The sequence below is a fragment of the Microtus oregoni genome, unplaced genomic scaffold (genome assembly GCF_018167655.1).
Source record: "Microtus oregoni isolate MIOR12 unplaced genomic scaffold, Mior012 000053F_ref0000044, whole genome shotgun sequence".
In the NCBI taxonomy this organism is placed as follows: Eukaryota; Metazoa; Chordata; class Mammalia; order Rodentia; family Cricetidae; genus Microtus; species Microtus oregoni.
Genome location: NW_024543829.1, coordinates 15,214,951 through 15,236,605, shown reverse-complemented (window position 1 = coordinate 15,236,605; position 21,655 = coordinate 15,214,951). Strand labels below are relative to the sequence as shown.

Genomic DNA, 21,655 nt, shown 5'->3' with positions numbered 1-21,655 from the left:
TGGTGGGGTGTGCAGGTGTGTACTCGGGTGTGTGGAGGTAACAGCCTCCTCGGAAACACCATCTTTCTCTCACTGGCCCATAGCTCACTGATTAGGCTAGACCGTCCCTACCTCCCCAGCACTGTGTTTAAAAGTGTGCACCACTGGGCCTGCCTTTTCAATGGGTTCTGGGGGTCGAACTCAGGTCCTCCTGCTTCTGTGGTAAGGACCTTACTGACCTTCTTCCCAGATCCCTAGACTCTATGTGTTACAGGGAGAAAAGTGTAGGAGCCATCAGAGTTGCAGCTGACATTGTCTCCGGGCTTTACAGAGAGCATTGCCATGGTTTCCAAAGAATAGTCATTACTTTGAGCCATTGCACACTCTTCCCAAGGCCCCTGCAGGCCACAGTCTAGGACAGTCTAGAGTTCGCTGACCTGTAGGGAATTTGAATCTCTGGCTCTTGAGCCTGGGTTGTCCTGTTTCTTCCTTCTCAGGTTTTTCTGGGTCTCTTAGACCTCACTCAGGTCTTAAGCTGTGGTCCCTTTGCAGAGCCACCTCAGGCCTTCGCACATGCTATTCCTACCTTCTGAAATGCTCCGCTTCAAGTCCTTCCACCCAGGTCCCTACTCTCAGCTCAGATGCCTGAGGCCCCTGTCCTTCCTTTGGCTTCTTCACGGCCTGGATCCCAGTTTGCAGATGTTTTATTGACTTTTTATGTATTTCCTCCATGAAAAAGTTCCATAAAAACAGAGACCATATTTTACACATTCCCATAAACCTAGCATAATATTGTGATGCAAAAGAAGCACTTTCGATAGTAAAATTCTACAATAATGCAAAAGCCAACCCACTATTTCCAAATTATGTAAAATATGGAGTTATGCGTTTGTAGAGTCAGTGAACAGTGATCTGTTCTAGTGGGTGGACCTGTCACAAACAGCAAAGGAGTAAAGGCTGTACATCAAACAGAGCGCCCCACAAGAGACGGGTCCTGTTGCTAAGCCAGCCCCCACAGAGAGACAGAGATCTGCCCATTTTACCTGAGCTGGAGCCTGAATGTGAGGCAGAAGCACAGGTTTCTTCATACTACACAGGACTTTGCTATAGTCAAGAATTTATTGTATTTGTAGAGAAAATTCCTTCAAAGGAAAGGAAAGCTGTTAAAAACAGTGAGAGCCAACCAGACCTGAGTATTCACGAGGTATGCAGGAAATTCCAGAAGGGGCCCTGGAGCCTTGGGGTCCTGACCTGGCCAGCCCTGAGTGTGATAGGGATGCCCACAGAAGCCTCGGCCGCCCCCAAGCCTCCCTGTGTCTGCCAGGCATTCTTTTTCTTGTTCACTAACAGACATGCCCATTCCTTCAATGACTTGGTACTGGAGAGGCGCATTGGTAGACCACCCAGGTCTCCAGCTCCCCAGAGCTAAGTCAGAAACAGGGAAATAGTAGTATAGATGCCATGTTCTGCATGCCTCCCCGTATTGACCTAGGTGGGCCAGTGAAGAAATGAGCTGGGATTGGATGGACTGGCTCTCTGGGAGAAGCTGTGGTGCCCTGGAAGCTCAGCGTGTTTATTATCTACAGCTGAACAAGGAGGCGGGGTTATTATATAGCTGAACAAGGAAGCGGGGTTATTACATACAGCTGAACGAGGAGGCGGGGTTATTACACACAGCTGAACAAGGAGGCGGGGTTATTACACACAGCTGAACAAGGAGGCGGGGTTATTACACACAGCTGAACAAGGAGGCGGGGTTATTACACACAGCTGAACAAGGAGGCGGGGTTATTACACACAGCTGAACAAGAAGGCAGACTTAGCTAATCTTGCTTTTGAACAAGTTTTGCAAAGTTTCTCCAAGGTGACCTTGCATGCCTACCCAATATCTTCCACCCCTGGTGGTGAAGATGCTGTTGAGAAGCATGTCAGCAGCACAGCTGTCTTCTCTAGCCTGAGCAACCCATCAGCATCTCCATCCTTAGTGCAGACGAGAAAGAGACTCTTAGAGAGGCAACTTAGACTCTCCAGGGACTCTGAGGACAGAGAGGAATAGTTGGAGATTAGCTAGCCCCTTGTGTGTGCTGTTGTTCTAACTTAGACATTGCTATGCATCCAAAGGGTCCTCCCTATATTCTCCATAGCTGCCATGGATATCCGGAGTTTTAGAGACACAGCTGGAGCCCCTAGAGAGGCCCCTCGTCCCCTCTCCTTATGTCCATACTGGGTGATACTCCATAATCCTCTGGGGAACTTGCATCTCTGTTCTTTAGAGGACCCATAGAGGACACCGCCCACCTCGTGTCCTCTCCTTATGCCCATGCTGGGTGATACTCCACAATCCTCTGGGGAACTTGCACCTCTGTTCTCTAGAGGACCCACAGAGGACACCGCCCAGCTCGTGTCCTCTCCTCCACTTATGTACCTTTTACAACCCGGGGCCTCCTGGAGCATCTCTCCCAGGGACCTGGCTTGCCCTTGAACCTCTCTCAAGAAACCAGTTCCAGATGTTGAAGAACAGGCTGATCTTCTGGAAGTCTCGGCACTCCAGGGGGGCGTGATGGAGGAGGACGATTTGGGTGGAGTATGAGCTTTGCTTTGGCTAGAAGTCTGTGTAACCCCCTTGAGCAGACCCAGTGAAGCCACAGTCAGTGGCGGGACCTTGGGCCAGGAGCAGGAAAAAAGGGAAGGTTGGAACATCTGGTTCAGAAGCTGGGAGGAGCAGAACACGGCCCAGAACCTTGACTGGCAAAATAAGTATGTCAGGAGTATTGGTTTCCTTGCGAAGTCCTGATTTGCTAGAACTGGACACACCATATGGTCAATGAGGTTAACTTGACTTTGAGTTGTGAGTGGATTTCCCTGTTGCCAGGCTCAGTCTGCTTCTCCCCCAGGTCTCCAGGGACAGAGAACTCAATGATGCTTCCTTAGTCCTTGGCTGTTGGCCCAGAAACCATTTCACCCTTCACAAAGAGGCTGACACATCTGAGCAGGGATGTGTGGTCCAACATAACAGCTGGACAGCTGCAGCCACTCCCTCCACCCCTTCCAAAAGAATAACAAAAATGAAAGCAACAGAGGCATGAGGCAGGCCCTTAAGGCCCTGCTGGAGAGCCGGGAGTTGGTTCTCAGGCAGCAACTACAGTGCTCAACCTGCTCCTGTGGGTTCTCTTCTGCCTGGACCATCCTCACCCGTCAGTCCCTTCTTTCTCAATTTACCGGGTGATCTTAGGCCAAGCCCTTTCCCTTTCTGGACCTTGACCTCCTCGTCACTAAACTAGACTAATGTTCCTGAAGGCAGAGGGTCACTTCATTAATTTTGGCTATTTTCTAGTTGCACCTGCAGTGCTTAGAAGATATTTATTTACACTATAGGTTGACAGATGGATGAATGGAGAGAAGAATGGATGGAAGGATGGATGGACAGATGGGGGATGGGTAGGTGGATAAGGAGATGACAGAGAGGAGAGGGAATGGATGAGTGGGTGGTGGGAGGGAGAATTAGTGCAAAGAAGGGCTGAGTGGGCAGCAGTGGGGGAGGGTAAGAAGGTAGATGGGCAATGAAAGAAAACATCAGACAACTTCCAACTTTAGTGAGCCTTCTTTTAAATAGATTTTATTAATCCATTTATGCATGTATTCAAGTATTAATTCTTATGTCTCACCTCAGCTTTTCACTTTATCATGATGGCCTTTGTTGGGAGTGTGTGCACACTACACTCCTGTATCTATGTTCACACTTGAATGAGCACACAGGTGTGGGTGTGTATAGAGATAAAATGTTGGCATGGAGTGTTTTCCTCAACCTTCTCCACTTTAGTTACTAAGGCAGGGTCTTTTACTAAACCCAGAGTTTACCAGTCCACCTGGCCTAGCTAGCGAGTTTGTTTGTCTTTACCTCTGGAATGCTGGGATTACAGGCTGGCCACAATGCCTGCCTGCCTGTTCTGTGAATGTGGGATCTCAACTCTGGTCTTCATGCTTGTACTGCAAGTGTTTTATCCTCTGAGCCATCTTCTAGCCCCTAGATGACTTTTTCTAACATAAAATATTAGAATATAAGTATTTAACTATCTGTGAACTCTACAGTATAATAAAAATTGCTATTTGGGAACCCACCAGCCACCTTTAGAAACAGACCGTACTCTGGATATCTTGGTCTCCAAAACTGCATGAGTTTGGGTAAGAAGCAAGCAGAACTGTCAAACCTACTCACTTGGACAGAAGATTCAAACCCCAACAGCTGGCAATGAGGCCCAATCTATATAAACATCAGGTCCAAGATCAGGTGGCAGAGAGCTGGGCAGGCCCTGGGCAGCTGGGCTATGCCTGAAGTGAGGGTGGGGTGACCATCCAGGGTCAGCATCAGCACTGCTAGCTCTAGGGACAATCTTGGCTGTCCTCAGATGCCGGGCAGGTTCCTAACTCATTCAGACTTCTTTTCTTCCTGCACAAAATCAGGAAGATGCTCAAAAGTAGGGTTCTCAGTTCTCACAAAAGAAACTCAACTAAAATCTCCCTCCCCCTCTCTCCTTTCTCTCCCTCTCTCTCTCCTCTCTCTCTCCCCTCTCTCCCCTGTCTCTCTCCTCTCTCTCTCCTCTCTCCCCTCCCTCTCCCTCTCTCTTCTCTCTCCTCTCTCTCTCCTCTCTCTCCCCTCTCTCCTCTCTCTCTCCTCTCTCTCCTCTCTCCCCTCTCTCTCCCCTCTCTCTCCCTCTCTCTCCTCTTTCTCTCCCTCTCTCTCCTCTCTCTTACCTCTCTCCCCTCTCTCTCCCTCTCTCTCTCTCCCCTCTCTCTCCCTCTCTCTCCTCTCTCTTACCTCTCTCCCCTCTCTCTCCCTCTCTCTCTCTCCCCTCTCTCTCCCTCTCTCTCCTCTTTCTCTCCCCTTCTCTCCTCTCTCCCCCATCTCTCTCCCCCTCTCTCCTCTCTCTCCCTTCTCCCCCCCCAGTATGTGTGTGCATGCCATGGGGTACATGTGAAGATGTGCAAGAAGTTGGTTTCAGTCCCCTCTTTGTACCATGTGGAGTCCAAGGATCCAACTTTAGCTGTCAGGCTTAGCAACAGCACCCTTACCTTCTTACCATCTTACCATCATCTTACCATCATCTTACCATCATCTTACCATCTTACCATCATCTTACCATCATCTTACCATCTTACCATCATCTTACCATCATCTTACCATCATCTTACCATCTTACCATCATCTTACCATATTACCATCATCTTACCATCATCTTACCATCATCTTACCATCATCTTACCATCATCTTACCATCTTACCATCATCTTACCATATTACCATCATCTTACCATATTACCATCATCTTACCATCTTACCATCATCTTACCATCTTACCATCATCTTACCATCTTACCATCTTACTATCTTACCATATTACCATCATCTTACCATCTTACCATCATCTTACCATCTTACCATCATCTTACCATCATCTTACCATATTACCATCATCTTACCATATTACCATCATCTTACCATCTTACCATCATCTTACCATCATCTTACCATATTACCATCATCTTACCATCTTACCATCATCTTACCATCTTACCATCATCTTACCATCTTACCATCATCTTACCATCTTACCATCTTACTATCTTACCATATTACCATCATCTTACCATCTTACCATCATCTTACCATCTTACCATCATCTTGCCATCATCTTACCATCTTACCATCATCTTACCATCATCTTACCATCATCTTACCATCATCTTACCATCTTACCATCTTACTATCTTACCATATTACCATCATCTTACCATCTTACCATCATCTTACCATCTTACCATCATCTTACCATCATCTTACCATCTTACAATCATCTTACCATCTTACCATCATCTTACCATCTTACCATCATCTTACCATCATCTTACCATCTTACCATCATCTTACCATCATCTTACCATCATCTTACCATCATCTTACCATCATCTTACCATCATCTTACCATCTTACCATCATCTTACCATATTACCATCATCTTACCATATTACCATCATCTTACCATCTTACCATCATCTTACCATCTTACCATCATCTTACCATCTTACCATCTTACTATCTTACCATATTACCATCATCTTACCATCTTACCATCATCTTACCATCTTACCATCATCTTACCATATTACCATCATCTTACCATATTACCATCATCTTACCATCATCTTACCATATTACCATCATCTTACCATCTTACCATCATCTTACCATCTTACCATCATCTTACCATCTTACCATCATCTTACCATCTTACCATCTTACTATCTTACCATATTACCATCATCTTACCATCTTACCATCATCTTACCATCTTACCATCATCTTGCCATCATCTTACCATCTTACCATCATCTTACCATCATCTTACCATCATCTTACCATCATCTTACCATCTTACCATCTTACTATCTTACCATATTACCATCATCTTACCATCTTACCATCATCTTACCATCTTACCATCATCTTACCATCATCTTACCATCTTACAATCATCTTACCATCTTACCATCATCTTACCATCTTACCATCATCTTACCATCATCTTACCATCTTACCATCATCTTACCATCATCTTACCATCATCTTACCATCTTACAATCATCTTACCATCTTACCATCGTCTTACCATCTTACCATCATCTTACCATCTTACCATCATCTTACCATCATCTTACCATCATCTTACCATCTTACCATCATCTTACCATCTTACCATCATCTTACCATCTTACCATCTTCTTACCATCATCTTACCATCTTACCATCATCTTACCATCATCTTACCATCTTACCATCATCTTACCATCATCTTACCATCTTACCATCATCTTACCATCTTACCATCATCTTACCATCTTACCATCATCTTAACATCGTCTTACCATCTTACCATCATCTTACCATCATCTTACCATCATCTTACCATCATCTTACCATCTTACCATCATCTTACCATCTTACCATCATCTTACCATCTTACCATCATCTTACCATCTTACCATCATCTTACCATCATCTTACCATCATCTTACCATCATCTTACCATCATCTTACCATCTTACCATCATCTTACCATCTTGCCATCATCTTACCATCTTACCATCATCTTACCATCTTACCATCTTACTATCTTACCATATTACCATCATCTTACCATCTTTTGGCCCTCAACTAGGAATTTTTGAAGAGGACCTAGCACAAAGCCTAGTGTACAATATGCCTTCTGCGGAACACTGCTGCTTCGCTGATGCTGTCCTTGTCTGAAAAGAAAGATATTAGCACTTGGCACTGCCATGGGGGGACCTGTCCTGGAACTCACTCTGTAGACTAGGCTGGCCTCGATCTGACAGAGATCCTCCTGCCTCTACCTCCTGAATGCTGGGATTAAAGGCGTGTGCTACCACCACCCAACTGTGCCAGCATAGCCTAGCAACATTTTTATGTACTAAGGACTGAACCCAGGATCTTCATTGTGCTAGACAAGCGCTCTACATTCCGCTATACCCTTGGCCCTCTTCTTTCCTTTTACAATTTTAAGACAGGGTCTCTCTAAGTTACCCAGGCTGGCCTTGAACTCACTCTATAGTGCAGGCAGGCCCTGAACTTGTGATCCTGCTGCCCCAGCCTCCTGCATAATTAGGATTACAGGCCTGCAATGCCAGGCCTGGATAGAAGGCCTTTCCTTTGTGTTAAGCCCCAAAACTTCCCAGCTCCTCAGAGCTCTGCTCTATGTTTCTAGGTATCAGGACATTCATAGCCAGGGAAGAACAAAGCTGGAGTCCTGGGTGGAGACTCCACGCCTGGAGCTGGGGCCTATGCTTTACTCCCAGCTTGTACTAGCTACATACAGGGGTATGCAGGAGTAGCGGGGCCCCTCCCTCCATTCTGTCAGCAGCCAGTGAAGTCATGGACCCCAAGAACATGCTCTGGAGGCAGGGCTGAGTTCAGATGTGACTTGGCCCACCACGAGCACTATGAAGCTGGGAAATGCTTCTCTCTGTGTGTGCCTTGGTGTCCTGGTCTGTAAAGCAAAGGCTCCACGGTGTCTACTTTATTTCCTGAAGCTTCAATGAGACCCTGAAGGCAAAGGAGCGGAGCAGGGGCAGCACACACGTGCTCACCATTATTATTGTCCCCTGTACCATGAGGAATTCCGCTGTGCCATGCTCAGGGCTCCCTTAGAAGGAGCCCTGGCTCCTCTCGTGCACGGCACGAGTTCACGGCATGGCACCAGTCAGCAGCCAGCAGTCTCATGCTATGGTAGCACAGCAGAAAGAGAATGATCCAGGCAGGTTTCCTGGAGGAAGCAGCATGTACGTTGGGTCTGAGAGGATGGGAGGAGTGGGAATGAGATGATAAAAAGACATTCCAGCCATAAGCAAAGAAAGCGACAACCTTACTAGCTTGAGAGAGGAGAAAACAGGCTACATCTTCTGTGGGATCTGTTATCTTCGACCTTTGATACCCTGCTAGGGAGCTGCCAGTTTGTTCCTTCCTTTGTTTCAGCAGGATGCAGGGAGCCAGTGATAGCTCTGGCCTGGACAAGATGATGGTCACAGCGACTTTGACCTGTCTTGGGGCCAAGAGGGCTAGAGTCCATTAGGGCATCTTCGCTATCAACGATTTTCCTCAAGAGGAGGCAGAGAGTGGGCTTTCCCCAAGCCCAGGGTAGCATGAGGCAGCAATGAGCTGGGTCCTTCACCTCCAGTAATCACACCCCACCCCCACCCCATGACCTGATATGACTCTCCCCCTGGAGCAGGAGTACCAGTCCCTAGTTCCTTTGGCCCTTTCATCACTACACCAGGACCCAAGACAGCTCCACCCTTGCATGGGCTTAGCCAGCTAGCTCTCTTTAGTGCTGGGGTCTCTCCCAAGCCGTACCCTGTCACTTGGCCCAATCTCAGGACTCTAATGGTGTTCCCCTGTCCTGTCCAATAACTCAGACCCCCCCCCAATATTAGACAAATCATGTCCCTGTAAAGCCCAGGGGAGGGGGACTGGAAGAATCTGTATCCCATTCTTGAGCCAAGCCCAGTCTGGCACACCACCCCATTGGCTCTCCCAGCCCTCAGCTGGGACAAGATGCCCAGAGATCTTCTCCAGAGAGGACGCCCAGCCCTACCTCTGCCTTCACCCCTTTCTCTCCAGCACTGCAAATCAGTTCCACATTTGGGGTCTGGCATGCTGTATCCACTCAGAACTCCCCCCTCCTAGACAGCCAGGGCGCCCACAAGGTCAGCCACTCCACGGGGGTCTGCAGAGAAAATAACCCTTGCCTTTGACAACTCCTACAGAAGACTGATGGGCTGGGCTGTGGTGAGGGGATCAGAGAGAAGCCAGGCTCCCCAGAAAAGGATGAGAAAGGCCAGGGGGTGGGGCCTAGCCCCAGCCAGCAGATGCGGGGTGAGGGGTGGGGGTGGTGAGGGAAGCTGAGAGGTAGTTCCCAGCTCAGCACATTCCTGAGACATCTGGCTGAGCTGGAAGAGCCCCAGCTGGCCCGAGTGTTGCTCCAGTTTCTCTACTCTAGAGTCAGGCAGGACCCAGCAGTCCCCACCCACCCCTGCTCACAGAGTCCTACTGGACTGGAGTCCATGGGACTGAGTTCCAGGCCCCCTGAGTCCCAGCACTCAGAAAGCAAGGAAGTTCCCTGATGCAAGAGAGGAAAGAGAAGGCCTGACTAGGGTGCTAGGGGCCACCACGGAAGGCCGAGGGCTTGTTCATCTGACTGGGGCTCCTGTCAGTCCCTCCCTTCTCCTTGGAAGGAAGATGAGAGAGATGTGTGGTACTGCACGGTGGCTTCCTTGGGCTGTGTGTCCCTGAGCAAACCTCCTCCATCCTGCCCTCCCTTTCCTTCTCCTGCCGTTGCTACACTGAGTGAGCGCCTTCTGAATGCCCTGCACTGTTGAAAGCACTTTACAAATTACTTGTTCTGGCAACCTGGTACTGTAGACGGAAGCACCCCTGCTTCACAGCTGAGGCTGAGGCTAGAGAGGCTAAGAACCTGGTATAGGCTACACAGCACACAGCAGATAAGGCCTATCTGTCTCCCTGTTTATAATCCCTGAGCTATATCACCCCCACAATAATAGGAGGCGGGCCTTATGGTGCTTCAAATTATGATTTTTTTGGTCAGAGCGATGCTCTTCAAGAAGGACAAGGGTAGGCATTAGTCACCCACTGGGTGGGGAAAGAAAGCAGGGCAGCTGGCTCAGGCACATCTGTGGGGTGAGGAGTCTCCCTTGAAGGCCTGGAGAGGTCCAGAACCCTGACGCTGAAGCCATAGCCTGATCCCCAGGGGAACCCAAGGGTCCCACACCTTCCCAGAAGGAAGGGAGGACATAAGGAGAGAAAATGTCACTTGTTCCAAAAATAAAACCTGAGGAGAGCTCAGACGGGCTGGACCTTGAGGGAGCCAGAAGCTCAAGAGTAACTGTGCCGAGGAGGGGAAGAAGCCAGGAGAATTCAGCCAGAGCCAAGTGCTAGGCTCCAGCCTAGAAGACCTTCCAGCTGGTCAGGACCCAGAAAGAGCAGATCCAGCCAGCTGACCAACAGGCCCCATCTATTCTCATAGACCTGGCCTGCAGCTGAGAACTACCTCTCTCTGTGCACCCTACATAACTGGTCTAAGGCCTAGGCCAGACAGTGTAAAAAAAAATGAGTGTAGCGCTCCCCCACCCCAGTCTCCCCAGAGAGGGATGCAAGGAGGAAGTCCTGGCCAGTGGAACTCGGCCTGGAGCAGGAGTGGGCTGGCAGCAGAGCAGGGTGCAGGACATGCATTCCTGGATGCGCTGCCGCAGAGGAAGGGGCCTCAGTCCATTAGCTCACTGACACATGCCTTCATTCACCCACTCGGCAGGTCTCCAAACATCAGGGCTCTACCTGAGCACGCAAGGCATCGGGTACATCTGAAAGAACTGAGCCCACAGAGCCCCATGCCTATAATCCCAGCACTTGGGGGGCAAGGCAGGAGAATCACAAGTTTGAGGGCATCCTGGGCTTCAGAGGAAGATTTGGTCTGAAAAGAGGGTGGGGAAAAGGATTAGCCATAGCTAGTGAGACACAACATGAATGGATGTTCCTGCTACCCTATGGAATTTAGAGTCTGCTCTTTGAGGTTAAGGATGGGCACTGAACAGGGGGATGACATAGTTGTTTTAGGGTTTAGGAGATCACAACTCTAGAAAGTGATCACATTTCCAAATATGGACCTACCGTCATAAAAGGGTAGTCACACCACGGTAGAAAGTCTTTCTAGAATGGGAAGTAGGCCCGCTTGTGAGCTTAACACATCAAGAGTTCAGCAAGGCTGGATGAATGTGTGTGATGTGGAGAGTGAGGGTGACCGCTTGCCTTTATTCTCCAGAGGTCCGCGGTGCCAGTCTGGCACTTGGTTTTCGGTGTCCTGAGCTGTCCCGAAGGCATCCCCTGGCTAATGCATATGGACCAGCTCTCCAGAAGCCAGACCATGAGCTGCCATCCCTCAGGGGTGCCAGGCACAGCTCATCTGGGCCCTGGGCAGTGTCCCTCACTACTGTGGTTTCCTCCTGCCCAGACAGTGCCTGGCACCTGCCTCAGAGTTGGGCCGCAGCAAAGGGCTACCTTGTCAGATGGCAGGGGGTTGACTGGGAACCTGAAGGACCTGTGGCCAGGGTTACTGGTGACAGGAGGGAAAGGGAGATGACAACCAGACTTCCAGGCTGGGGACAGCAGAGGTGGTATGTGCCCTTCCACGGCCTTGCTTGGCATAAAAGTAGCCTGCTGTGGGTGCCAGCCTACCCACTCTCCTCTTTTTCTGACATCACTGGCACAAAAACAAAGCTCCAGTCTGCACACAATCACTCCTCCAACCCCAGCTGTCACTATCCCGGCCTCAAACAAGGCGAGGACTCCCAAATCTTCTGCTTGGGCTGCCATGATGCCCTGGCTGCAGGCTGTGGCTTACTTGTGTGTAGGCCTGGGAGCATATGAGATGTTGCATGTGGTCATGAGTCTATGTGAGCCTGCATGGGATGACTTCACACGTGTGTATTTCTTGTGTTGTGTTTTTGGTCGTTTGGTATTTGAGCTAGGTCTCCCTATGTAACCCCGGCTACCCCAAACTCACAGAGATCCACCTGCCTCTGCCTCCCAAGTGCTGGGATTAAAGGTGCGTACTCCACACCTGATCTTTGGTGGTTTTGTGGTACTGGTGATTGAGCCAAGGGCCTCATGCATACTTAAATGCTCTAACCGTGAGTCACACCTCCAGACCTTTGATTTGCTGTCCATCTGATCCCATCTGTCCCCTAAGCTTCTTATACTGCCTGAGAGTGTACACCTATGAAATCTGGGGTGCGGGTGGCAGCAGTGTACATATGATAGACCGGTGTAAGACAGACCTCAATGTATCAGTTGTGGGGGTGGGGTGGTCTGTGTCTCTCTGTGTTGTGTCAGAGAAATGGAGATTCCCTGGGTGGAAGGCCCACTTGTGTGCAGGTGTGCACATGCATTCACACACACTCACAGAAGCATTTTTGGTTATTTGGACTTAGGTTATATGGTTAATAGTTCAATAAGGGAAAACAGAACAACTCAGCATGTTCCTTCCTTGTCCTGTAGAAGAAAGGTTGATAGTAAGGGTGGTTAGAACACCAGACTCCCTATAGCTCCCACACTGCCAGGAGAGCTCCAGGGAAGTGGTAGCCTCCTAGGCCCGAGAGGCTAGACAAAGACACACTGGCTTTTCCTTCTGCCCCTAACACCTTCCTCAGGAGGGACAAACTGTAGCCAGTAGAAACCTGGACGGTCCACCTTAACCTAGGCCTCAGAGCAGAGTCAAGAAGAGAGGTTTCCATCTGGGGCCTCCTGACTTTGGGTCTGATGTCTCTTCCCTTTGGCCAGGCAGCCATGAGTCTAGCTCTACAAGACAAGTTGTTAGTATTTTAGGGCCCCCAAAACTTGCGTGGTGATGCTTAAGGACAAAGCGATCTGACCGCTGGGCCCCAGGAGCCCACTTCACCTCTCTGCAGTCTTGGTCATGCGCCCCCTCACCCAGCTCACACACTAGACACAGCAGTGACTCACAGTGGTGGCCTTGGGCTTGAAATGGAGGCAATTATCTCGTGGTCACTAGGCAAGTAACCGTCCGGGAATGCATGGGTCAGTGTGTTAGGGGACGAGAGGCATCTGCTGCAGCCTTCCCAGGGAAAGCAGGAAATGTGAGAGAACGCTCCTCCCATCTCTTCCCAGAGCTTGCTCTCTCAGAAGGAATGTTCGCTGGGGATTTCCCCCACCCTGATCCCATAGCTCAGTCTGGGCCAATTTAGGTCTCCCCCACGCAGCACAGACCGAATCTGTCTGGACTAGGGTTTGGGGCATAAACCAGGACAGGGGTGCAAGCGTCAGAGAACTAGGGGTGCACAAGTGACAGCACTGGTACTCCAGCCAGCTGCTGAGCCCAGATATTTTCTGTCTGCACTGACCCCTATGGAAAGGTTGAGGAAATGTCGCGGAAACGAGCAAGAGTTTATTCTGTACGATCCTGGGAACGCCCCCTCTCACACGAGGGGCTGGTACCTTGTGGTACCTCCGTGCCACCCTATGGTAAGATTACTGGAAGAGGGGGTGGAGAAGAGCTGGAAGTGAATTGCTCTCCCTCTCATCACGGGTGGCCAAACGACTATTAGGGTCTCCGGAGACCGCGGAATTGCCATCTCAGCTCTGCCCCATCACAGATCAAGAACACGCTGTACTTGCACACCGCCCTGCAGGCTTTCCAGGCTTTCCCGTCTAGAACCCTGCTCTGCGCAGCCGCGCTCCGAGCCAGGCGGGCGGTGGCTCGCAGTCTCCTCTCATTGGCGAGGAGCTCCTCTTCTTCCACCAATGAACACGCGAGATTCTTACGAGGGGCGGGACCCAATAGACCAGTTTAGCCACGTAACTGCGACTCAGGCAAGCTGGACCCCTTTGCCACCCCTAAAATTTAAAGGGTAGGCGGCTGAGCTGCGGCGCCAAGGGGAGGCGCAGCAGCCGGGGAGGCGGGGTGCCGGCCTGAGAGCCGGATGGCTGGGGACCTCTCCTTCCAGAGAGTGGAGCCGGCGCCGCTTGCGCGTGGCGGCGGCGAAGGAGCTGATATTGGCACAAGTATAGGAAAAAGTCTTCAAGGAGGAGGGAAATGCCTCTTTCTCTGGCTTCCCCCGTAGCCTGTATGAAAAGGCACCCCCGAAGGCTGCCCACCCTAACAGAACACTCCCCCCCCCCCCCGCCCCGTCAAGCGCTGGCGTGAGATTCTCTATGAACTCCTTGCCACTGGCCTTTCTTCCCCAGCTCCACCCCCAATTTCCATCAGACAGCCTAAATCTGATTTTTGTGTGTCTGTGTGAGCAAGAGGCGGGGAGGGGGCTGGATCGCAGGAGATAGCGACCAGAGCCAGAGCTGGGGAGGTATGAGGTCTCTAGGGAGAGCTTTACGGGGATGGAGGGAGGTGAGGTGAGAACACAAGAGGAACTCCTTCCCGTCAGTGCAATCCCAGAACTGCGGAGAACCCCGCCCGGAATATTGACTACTCACTGTGTGACTGTGGGTTAAGGACTTGCACTCTCTGGACCTTAGCTTTCTCAGTAGTAAAATGGGTTGAGGGGGCATAGACCCCTTTCTCAGTTTCCTGCTGTCTCAAACCATAGCTGATCTGCATGTCCGTGAGGCCAGACATCAGATAGCAAGAGGTTACAGTATTCAGTGAGCAGCTACTGGTGGCAATGCACCCAGGAGAGGCAGATAAATCTAGGTGCGATTTGACACGACCACCATCCACCCAGCACTCCAGGAACCCTGGGCAAGGAAGACCGAGCGCAGAGCTTCCTCCACCCCACCCTCCCTGCCCCTTGGCCGCCCTCCTCTTCCACTTGGCTCCCACCACTCAGGAAGCTCCAGCCTGCTGAGCTTTGGCTGCTGTTTCTAGCAGGTGGGGTGGGGGCGCCTCATAACACCCGGCCAACCGAGGCCCCTTAGCACGTTCCTTTAGGCATCCTCAAAAGGGGTCATTCTTGTTCATCTTCCTGAAACTGGAAACTTCAGGGACCACCCCTACTCTCCTCTCCCAGGCCCCCGGGAAGGGGCTTGGCAAAGCCTTATCGCCTGCAGAGCAGCTGCTGGAGAAATACTGTAGCCGCTGACTCACGGCTCTTCCAGCTCTGCGCAACCCTCTCCCCTGGGCCCCACCGCAGTCTTGGAGAGAGGCCCCCACACACAGAGTTCGACTGGAAGGAAGCGCCCCCAGCTGGGCTGGCCTGGTTCTGCCGTGAATGTGGACCGCTCAGTGCTGGCTGCCGAAGATGGTTGTTAGTGAGGAGCATACAGCGTTTCTGTCTAGATTCTCATTGTTGTAGAGACTTGTTCAGCTCCCGAGCTCTTTGTACCTCACCCCCCAGGCGCTCCTGAACAGGTTCTGCACTAGTGACCTTGCTCTGCCCCTGAGCCCCTAGTGAGCGAGTGTCTAGCAGGTAAACCTGCCTCCGGGCGGGCAGCAGTAAGCTGTTTCCCTGTTTAGGGAGAGGTGTGTGGTGACCAGAGAAGGTCTGGACAGTGAGGGACCGTGGACTCTTCCTGGTTGTGTCTGGCTCCAGGACCCCAGATTCCCTGTATTTGATTCGGTCAAATACAAAGCATTACCTTTGCTCCTTGGGGAAAGGCGCTGCTTAAATGAATGGTGCCGGCCTGGGGCGTGCGTGGCTGCCTAGGCCTTGGGCTCCATCCCCGTAACCTCGTGGAGGCGAGAGGATCGGAAGTTCAAGGTCATCTTAGGTTAAAGAGAAGTTGGTGCACAAGTGACGCTTGGTACGAAGGCGCTTTGGAAGGCTTAAATAAGAACGAAAATATAAAATAATGGTGACGGATCCTGGGAGAACAGAAGCAGGACCCCAGAATAAACCAATGGCGTCTCTGAGCTAAAATCCTGGCCTTTCTCAGCACACTTGGTGAGAGGGGAAACTCAAACCACCTCCCTCGGCAGATTCCAAGCTCATGCCCAGAGTTTAGCGGCTGCTGTTTTCACAGTAATAACTACAAGTGCGGAGCAGTTACTACCCACCAAGTGCTGCTCTGAGCGCTTCGTGTACGCTCACTCATTTCAGTCTCCTAATTGTATGAGGTGTGTACGAAGCACGTGACCAACACTTGCTCCCCATGGCAATGATATGGGGTCTGAATGAGGAAACTGAGACACAGAAAAGTTAAAAAAAAAAAAATCAGCAAGTAATGGAAACTAGTCTACACGGTTGCAGCGCCTGTTCATTCCCTGCTCTTTGAAGACCTTTCATAAGGTGCTGAGCCTTATCCTGAAGTGGAAGGCATTGCCCATCCCTGCCTCCTGGGGACAGGATCCTAGCAATTCAGGACACAGGAAGTTAACAACTCTGGACATGGAGCTAGTTCCACAGTGCCAGCCCTTTGACCAGGCTACGATACAGAGCCTGAAGCAACCCCACTCAATCTCATTCAGCGACCAGCAACAGCACTCATGAACAATAGTCACACTATGTGCGCCTCCACAGCTCCTGGGGGAGAGGGGGAGCACCTATTGTGTTTTGGCCCTGGAGTGTCTATTAATGATATGACGTTTGTTGACTTTGTGGCAGTTTAAGGAGCCGCTATCAACCTTTACTCATATGTGGCTTAACCCCACAGTAAGCATAGCAAGTGGAAAGTATCATCAGCCCCACTATACACAGAGGAGGCTAAAACACGGCTTAATTGACTTTCCCGCCGTCACTATCAGAGTTTTTGTCCTTTTATTTCTGAGAAAGGGACTTGGCATCTTTTCAAGTATAAACATATCTGAGATTAATATTTCACCAAGTTTTTTACTTCAGTATGTGTGATGCATTCTGATATTTTCTACTTATTTTGTATTTTATTCTATTCTATTTTACTTAAATTCTGCTCATAAATACCCACATGGACAGGGGCCAGTTTATATAATTTGGATGTCATAAAGCCCTTGCTTAGCATACACAACACCCCAGATGAAAATAAAAGTCATGCTTTCATCTCTCTGTAGAAGCTTAAGGAGTTGATTGGCGGAGGCAGAAAGTAGAATAGTGGTTGCCAGGGGCTGGGACTGGCAGGGAAAACAGGGGCTGGGGACGGTGGGCCATGGGGACAGGAAGGCAGTGACAAAGCAGTGGGAGCTAATGTTTTGTGGCACGGTGGGGTACTGTGGTTGACAATGATTAATTATATACATAAAATAGCTAGCAGACAGCATTTCCAGTGCTCCACACAAAAGGCTACATGTTTCAGGTGATGGATATGCCCCATGAACCCAACCATTTGCACAAGTGATGAATGTCAAAGTCTGCCCCTTAGATATGTACAATTATGGTGTGTCAAGGAAAAATTTTCCAAGTATATTTTTTAAATTTTGGTCATGAGCCACTAAATTAATTTCATAACCCATTAGTGAGTCGGTACTTGCAGCTTACACAGATGGAGTAAACAGCTGGCGGGATCAAGGGCCTGCATAAATGTGGGGCTGGGAACTGATCCTGGGTCCTCTGCAAGAGCAGCCAGTGCTTTTAATTGCTCAACCATCTCTCCAGACCCTAATTTTTTAAATAAATGAGCCCAAGTTTTAAAAGTGAGGGAGTTGGTGAGATTGTTCAGTGAGTGAAGACACACTTGTCTCCCCTGCCGGAACTGACTTCTCCAATCCAATCCCACATAAAGATGGGAGGTCAGAAACAACCCCACAAAGTTATACTGTGACATCCACACGTGCTGTGGCATGCCTGTACACATACACACACACTATAATGATGATAACAAAACAATATTTTTGACAGGTTCTCTCTCTTGTGTTCTGGAACTTGCTATGCAGACCAGGCTGGCCTCAAACTCACAGAGATGTACCTGCCTCTGCCTCCTGAGTGCTGGGATGAAAGGGTGTATCATCATGCCCAGCAACAAAACATTTAAAGAGAAGAACAAACAATGAGAGTTGGAGTTGGTGAAGTTGGTCATAGTGTGGGTGGTGGTGACATGATGGTCCGGAGGGAAGAAGCGACTTCACACAAGTACCTGCGCTCCCTCTATGAGCCAAACTGAGGTTCCTCCTCCCTCCCCAGCACTTTCCAGAGCACCTGGACCACTTTGTGGAGAACATGGAGGACTTCTCCAATGACCTGTTCAGCAGCTTCTTTGATGACCCTGTGCTGGACGAGAAGAGCCCTCTGCTGGACATGGAACTGGACTCCCCTGCTCCAGGCATCCAGGCTGAGCACAGCTACTCCCTGAGTGGGGATTCCGCACCCCAGAGTCCCCTTGTGCCCATCAAGATGGAGGACACCACCCAAGGTAAGATATGCCAGGGCCCAGGAGGGAGGAAGCTTCTGAGGGGACAGGTGGAGTCATATGCAGCCTGAGACTCCCAGGGCATCTGCCCACAAAACCCTCAGCAGGGTGCAGCTCCTGGCCTTTTGGCTCGCTCTGATTGCAGTCAACAAGCAGTTCACACAGAGTGGTCCTTAGGCAGCAGTGTCCTGACAGCTTCTCACAAATGCAGAGCCTGGGGGCTGCTGGAGGTGCCTGTCACATGGGCAAGAGGACCCATAAAAACTGGGTGGTGGCAGGTCCTGTAACCACAGGCACGTGCACGGAGGAGAATAGACTAGGAGACAGGTGAAACAGAGCTTCAGGCTCAGTGAGAGACTTTGTCTCAAACAAGAATTCGGAGAGCAATAGAGGAGGACATCTAACATCCACTTACCTCTGCCTTTCACGGGCACACACACACATGAACAAGCACCTGCGTGCCCTCCCATTCATGTCCATACACATAAACATGCACACATGAACACGCACCTGCATGCCTTCCCATTCACATCCACACACATGAACACACACATATGAACACACACCTGCGTGCCCTCCCATTCACGTCCATACACATAAACACGCACACGTGAACACGCACACATGAACACGCACCTGCGTGCCCTCCCATTCGCAACCATACACATAAACACACACACATGAACACGCACACATGAACACGCACCTGCATGCCCTCCCATTCACATCCACACACATGAACACGCACACATGAACACGCACCTGCATGCCCTCTCATTCACATCCACACACATGAACATGTACTTGCATGTCCTCCCATTTGCTTGACATTCACGTGTCAGATCTCTGTGAATTCGAGGCCAACCTGGGCTACATAGTGAGTTCTAGGAAGCTAGAGCTACATAGAGAAACCCTGACTTTAAAAAATAAATAAATAAGCCATAGTAATAGTAATAATAATAATAATAATAATCTGAACTGAAGCCAGCCCAGCATAGTGTGTGTGTTGGTAACCCAGCACTCAGGGAAGTCTGAGGCCAGTCTAGGCTACATGGTGAGGCCTTGTCTCCAGACACACAAACTACAAACAACAAACAAGAGCTGTTTAAGCCACTCCTCCTGGTTAAGAGCACTGGCTGCTTTTCCAGAGGTCCTGAGTTCAATTCCCAACACCCACATGGTGGTTCACCATGTCATCAGATCCAATGCCACCTCTGTCAAACAAACATGCAGGCAGAGCACTCAAGCAGAAATAAATATTTTTAAATGAAATTCTGTTACGCAGGAGACTGAAACAGGAGGACAGAAAGTTCAAACTCTATCTGCATAACTTAGTAGATCCTATCTCAAAAATTTACTAAAGGAAAAAGGCTGGAGTTCAGAGCAGCCATGGTCTATGACTTCCCACACTGTAGACCACACTAGGCTCCGTTCTAAACGAAGAAAATTCTACATCCACTCAGCCCCACTGAGTCTGAAACCCCGTAGATAGGACCCAGCATACCAAGGGGTGCTGAGAACCACTAATTCAGGCAAAAAGCAGGGATAGTTAAGTAATAGATGAAGCTGGGCCTGATGGCTCATACCTATGATCCCAGCACTTGAGAAGCCAAGGCAAGGAGAACCGTGAGTCTGAGGCCAGGACCTAGCACGTTTCAGATTAGCCTTGGATTACAACATATAACCTCAAAATAACAACCATAACTGCAAAAGTCATCATCCTAAATATGGACAGATTACAGAGAGTCTGGAGCCTCCCATCTCTTTATACTGACATCCTCAAAACACCACCAAGGAGCCTGTTCTGATGTTTGCTCCCAACATGGGGCTCAGTGTAGAAACCCACTCTTCCAACTCCTATCTTCAGAGCAAACAACCTTCTGCCTCCGAATTGCTGCTCCAAGGGAACCACAAGTGCCCCACCTCAAAACACTGCCTGTTTCGTCATTTCCTCGAAGACAGGTAGTCCTGGTCCCATCATTTTTGGCTGAGTGATCATAAACTTGTCTGTTTTAAAATTAATTTATTTTTATTTTCTATCCATGGTTGTTTTGTTTACATGTATGTATGTCAATCACATACATGCAAAACAGGATAATAAATTCCCCGGAACTAGAGTTACAGACAGTTGTGAGCTGCCATGTGGGTGCTGGAAATTGAACCCGTGTTCTCTGAAAGAGCAGCCAGTGCTCTTAACCACTGAGTCATCTCTCCAGCCCCCAGATCTGTTTCTTGACCTCTAAAAGCCTCAGCATCTCAGTGTCTCCACGGTGCCTGCGGGTCCCCTGTTTCATTTCTACCACACTTGGCAGCAGAACTGTCTAGTTCACACTAGCAGATAGGAACCACAGAGTGTGCCGGAGCGAGTGCCCTGCTTCTACTCGGTCTTCCAGCCTTGGGGGCAGCAAAGGCTGCGGGGTCGAGAACTTAATAGGATTCCATTGTGTCCTGGTATCTTCGTTAGCTTATATGCGATCTTGATTAAAGTCTTTGACCTTTCTGGACTTCTGTTTCCTCGATTATAAGATGGAAAAGGGGCTAGGTAGATGGATCCAGTCAAGAGCACATCCTGCTCTTGCAGAGGACCTGAGTTCAGTTCCAGCACCTGGCTGAGCTACACACAACTGCCTGTAACTCCGGTACTCCAACCTTGAGGACACCAGTACTCACTCACACACAGATATGCACATAGACATAATTTATAAAGTATTTTTAAATCTAGGAGGAAAATCTTTTTTTTCATTGTTTTTAAAGGTTTTTTTTTTATTTTATGTGTATGAGTGTTCTATCTGCATGTACGCCTTTATGTCAGAAGAGTGTAGGTGGAGGCCACCCGTTCCCGGCCACCCAGACATGAAATAATCACACACAAACTAATCACAACACTGCTTGGCCAATCACTTAAGCGTATTGCTAACTAGATCAACCCATTTCCATTATTTTATATTTTACCTCGAGGCTCGTGGTTTACCGGTAAGGTTTCCAGGCATCTGTCTCCTTCAGAAGCTACATAGCATCTCTCTGACTCTGCCTTCTTTTTCTCTACATTTCTGTTTGGATTTTCCACCTAGCTTTACTCTGTTAAGCCATTGGCTGAAAACAGCTTCTTCATTAACCAATGGCAATAAAACATATTCGCAGTCTACAGAGAGGAATCCCACATCAGATTCCACTATAGATGGCTGTGAGCCACCATGTAACCAGTTGCTGGGGATCGAACTCAGGACCTCTGGAAGAGCAGCCAGTGCTTTTAACCCCTGAGCCATCTCTCCAGCCCTGAAAGTTTTTTTCTAAATTTTTTTTTTA

The 21,655-nt window shown here is 49.4% G+C and overlaps 1 protein-coding gene across 1 annotated transcript in view; it reads left to right on the top strand.

Moving 5' to 3' along the window:
* Nucleotides 1–21,655, top strand: part of Creb3l1 (cAMP responsive element binding protein 3 like 1) — a 43,603-nt gene that overhangs the window by 4,063 nt on the left and 17,885 nt on the right. Inside the window, exon 2 of the mRNA XM_041637598.1 lies at nucleotides 18,124–18,352. Within this exon, the coding sequence (XP_041493532.1) occupies nucleotides 18,124–18,352 (229 nt within the window). The remainder of the gene's footprint in view (nucleotides 1–18,123; nucleotides 18,353–21,655) is intronic.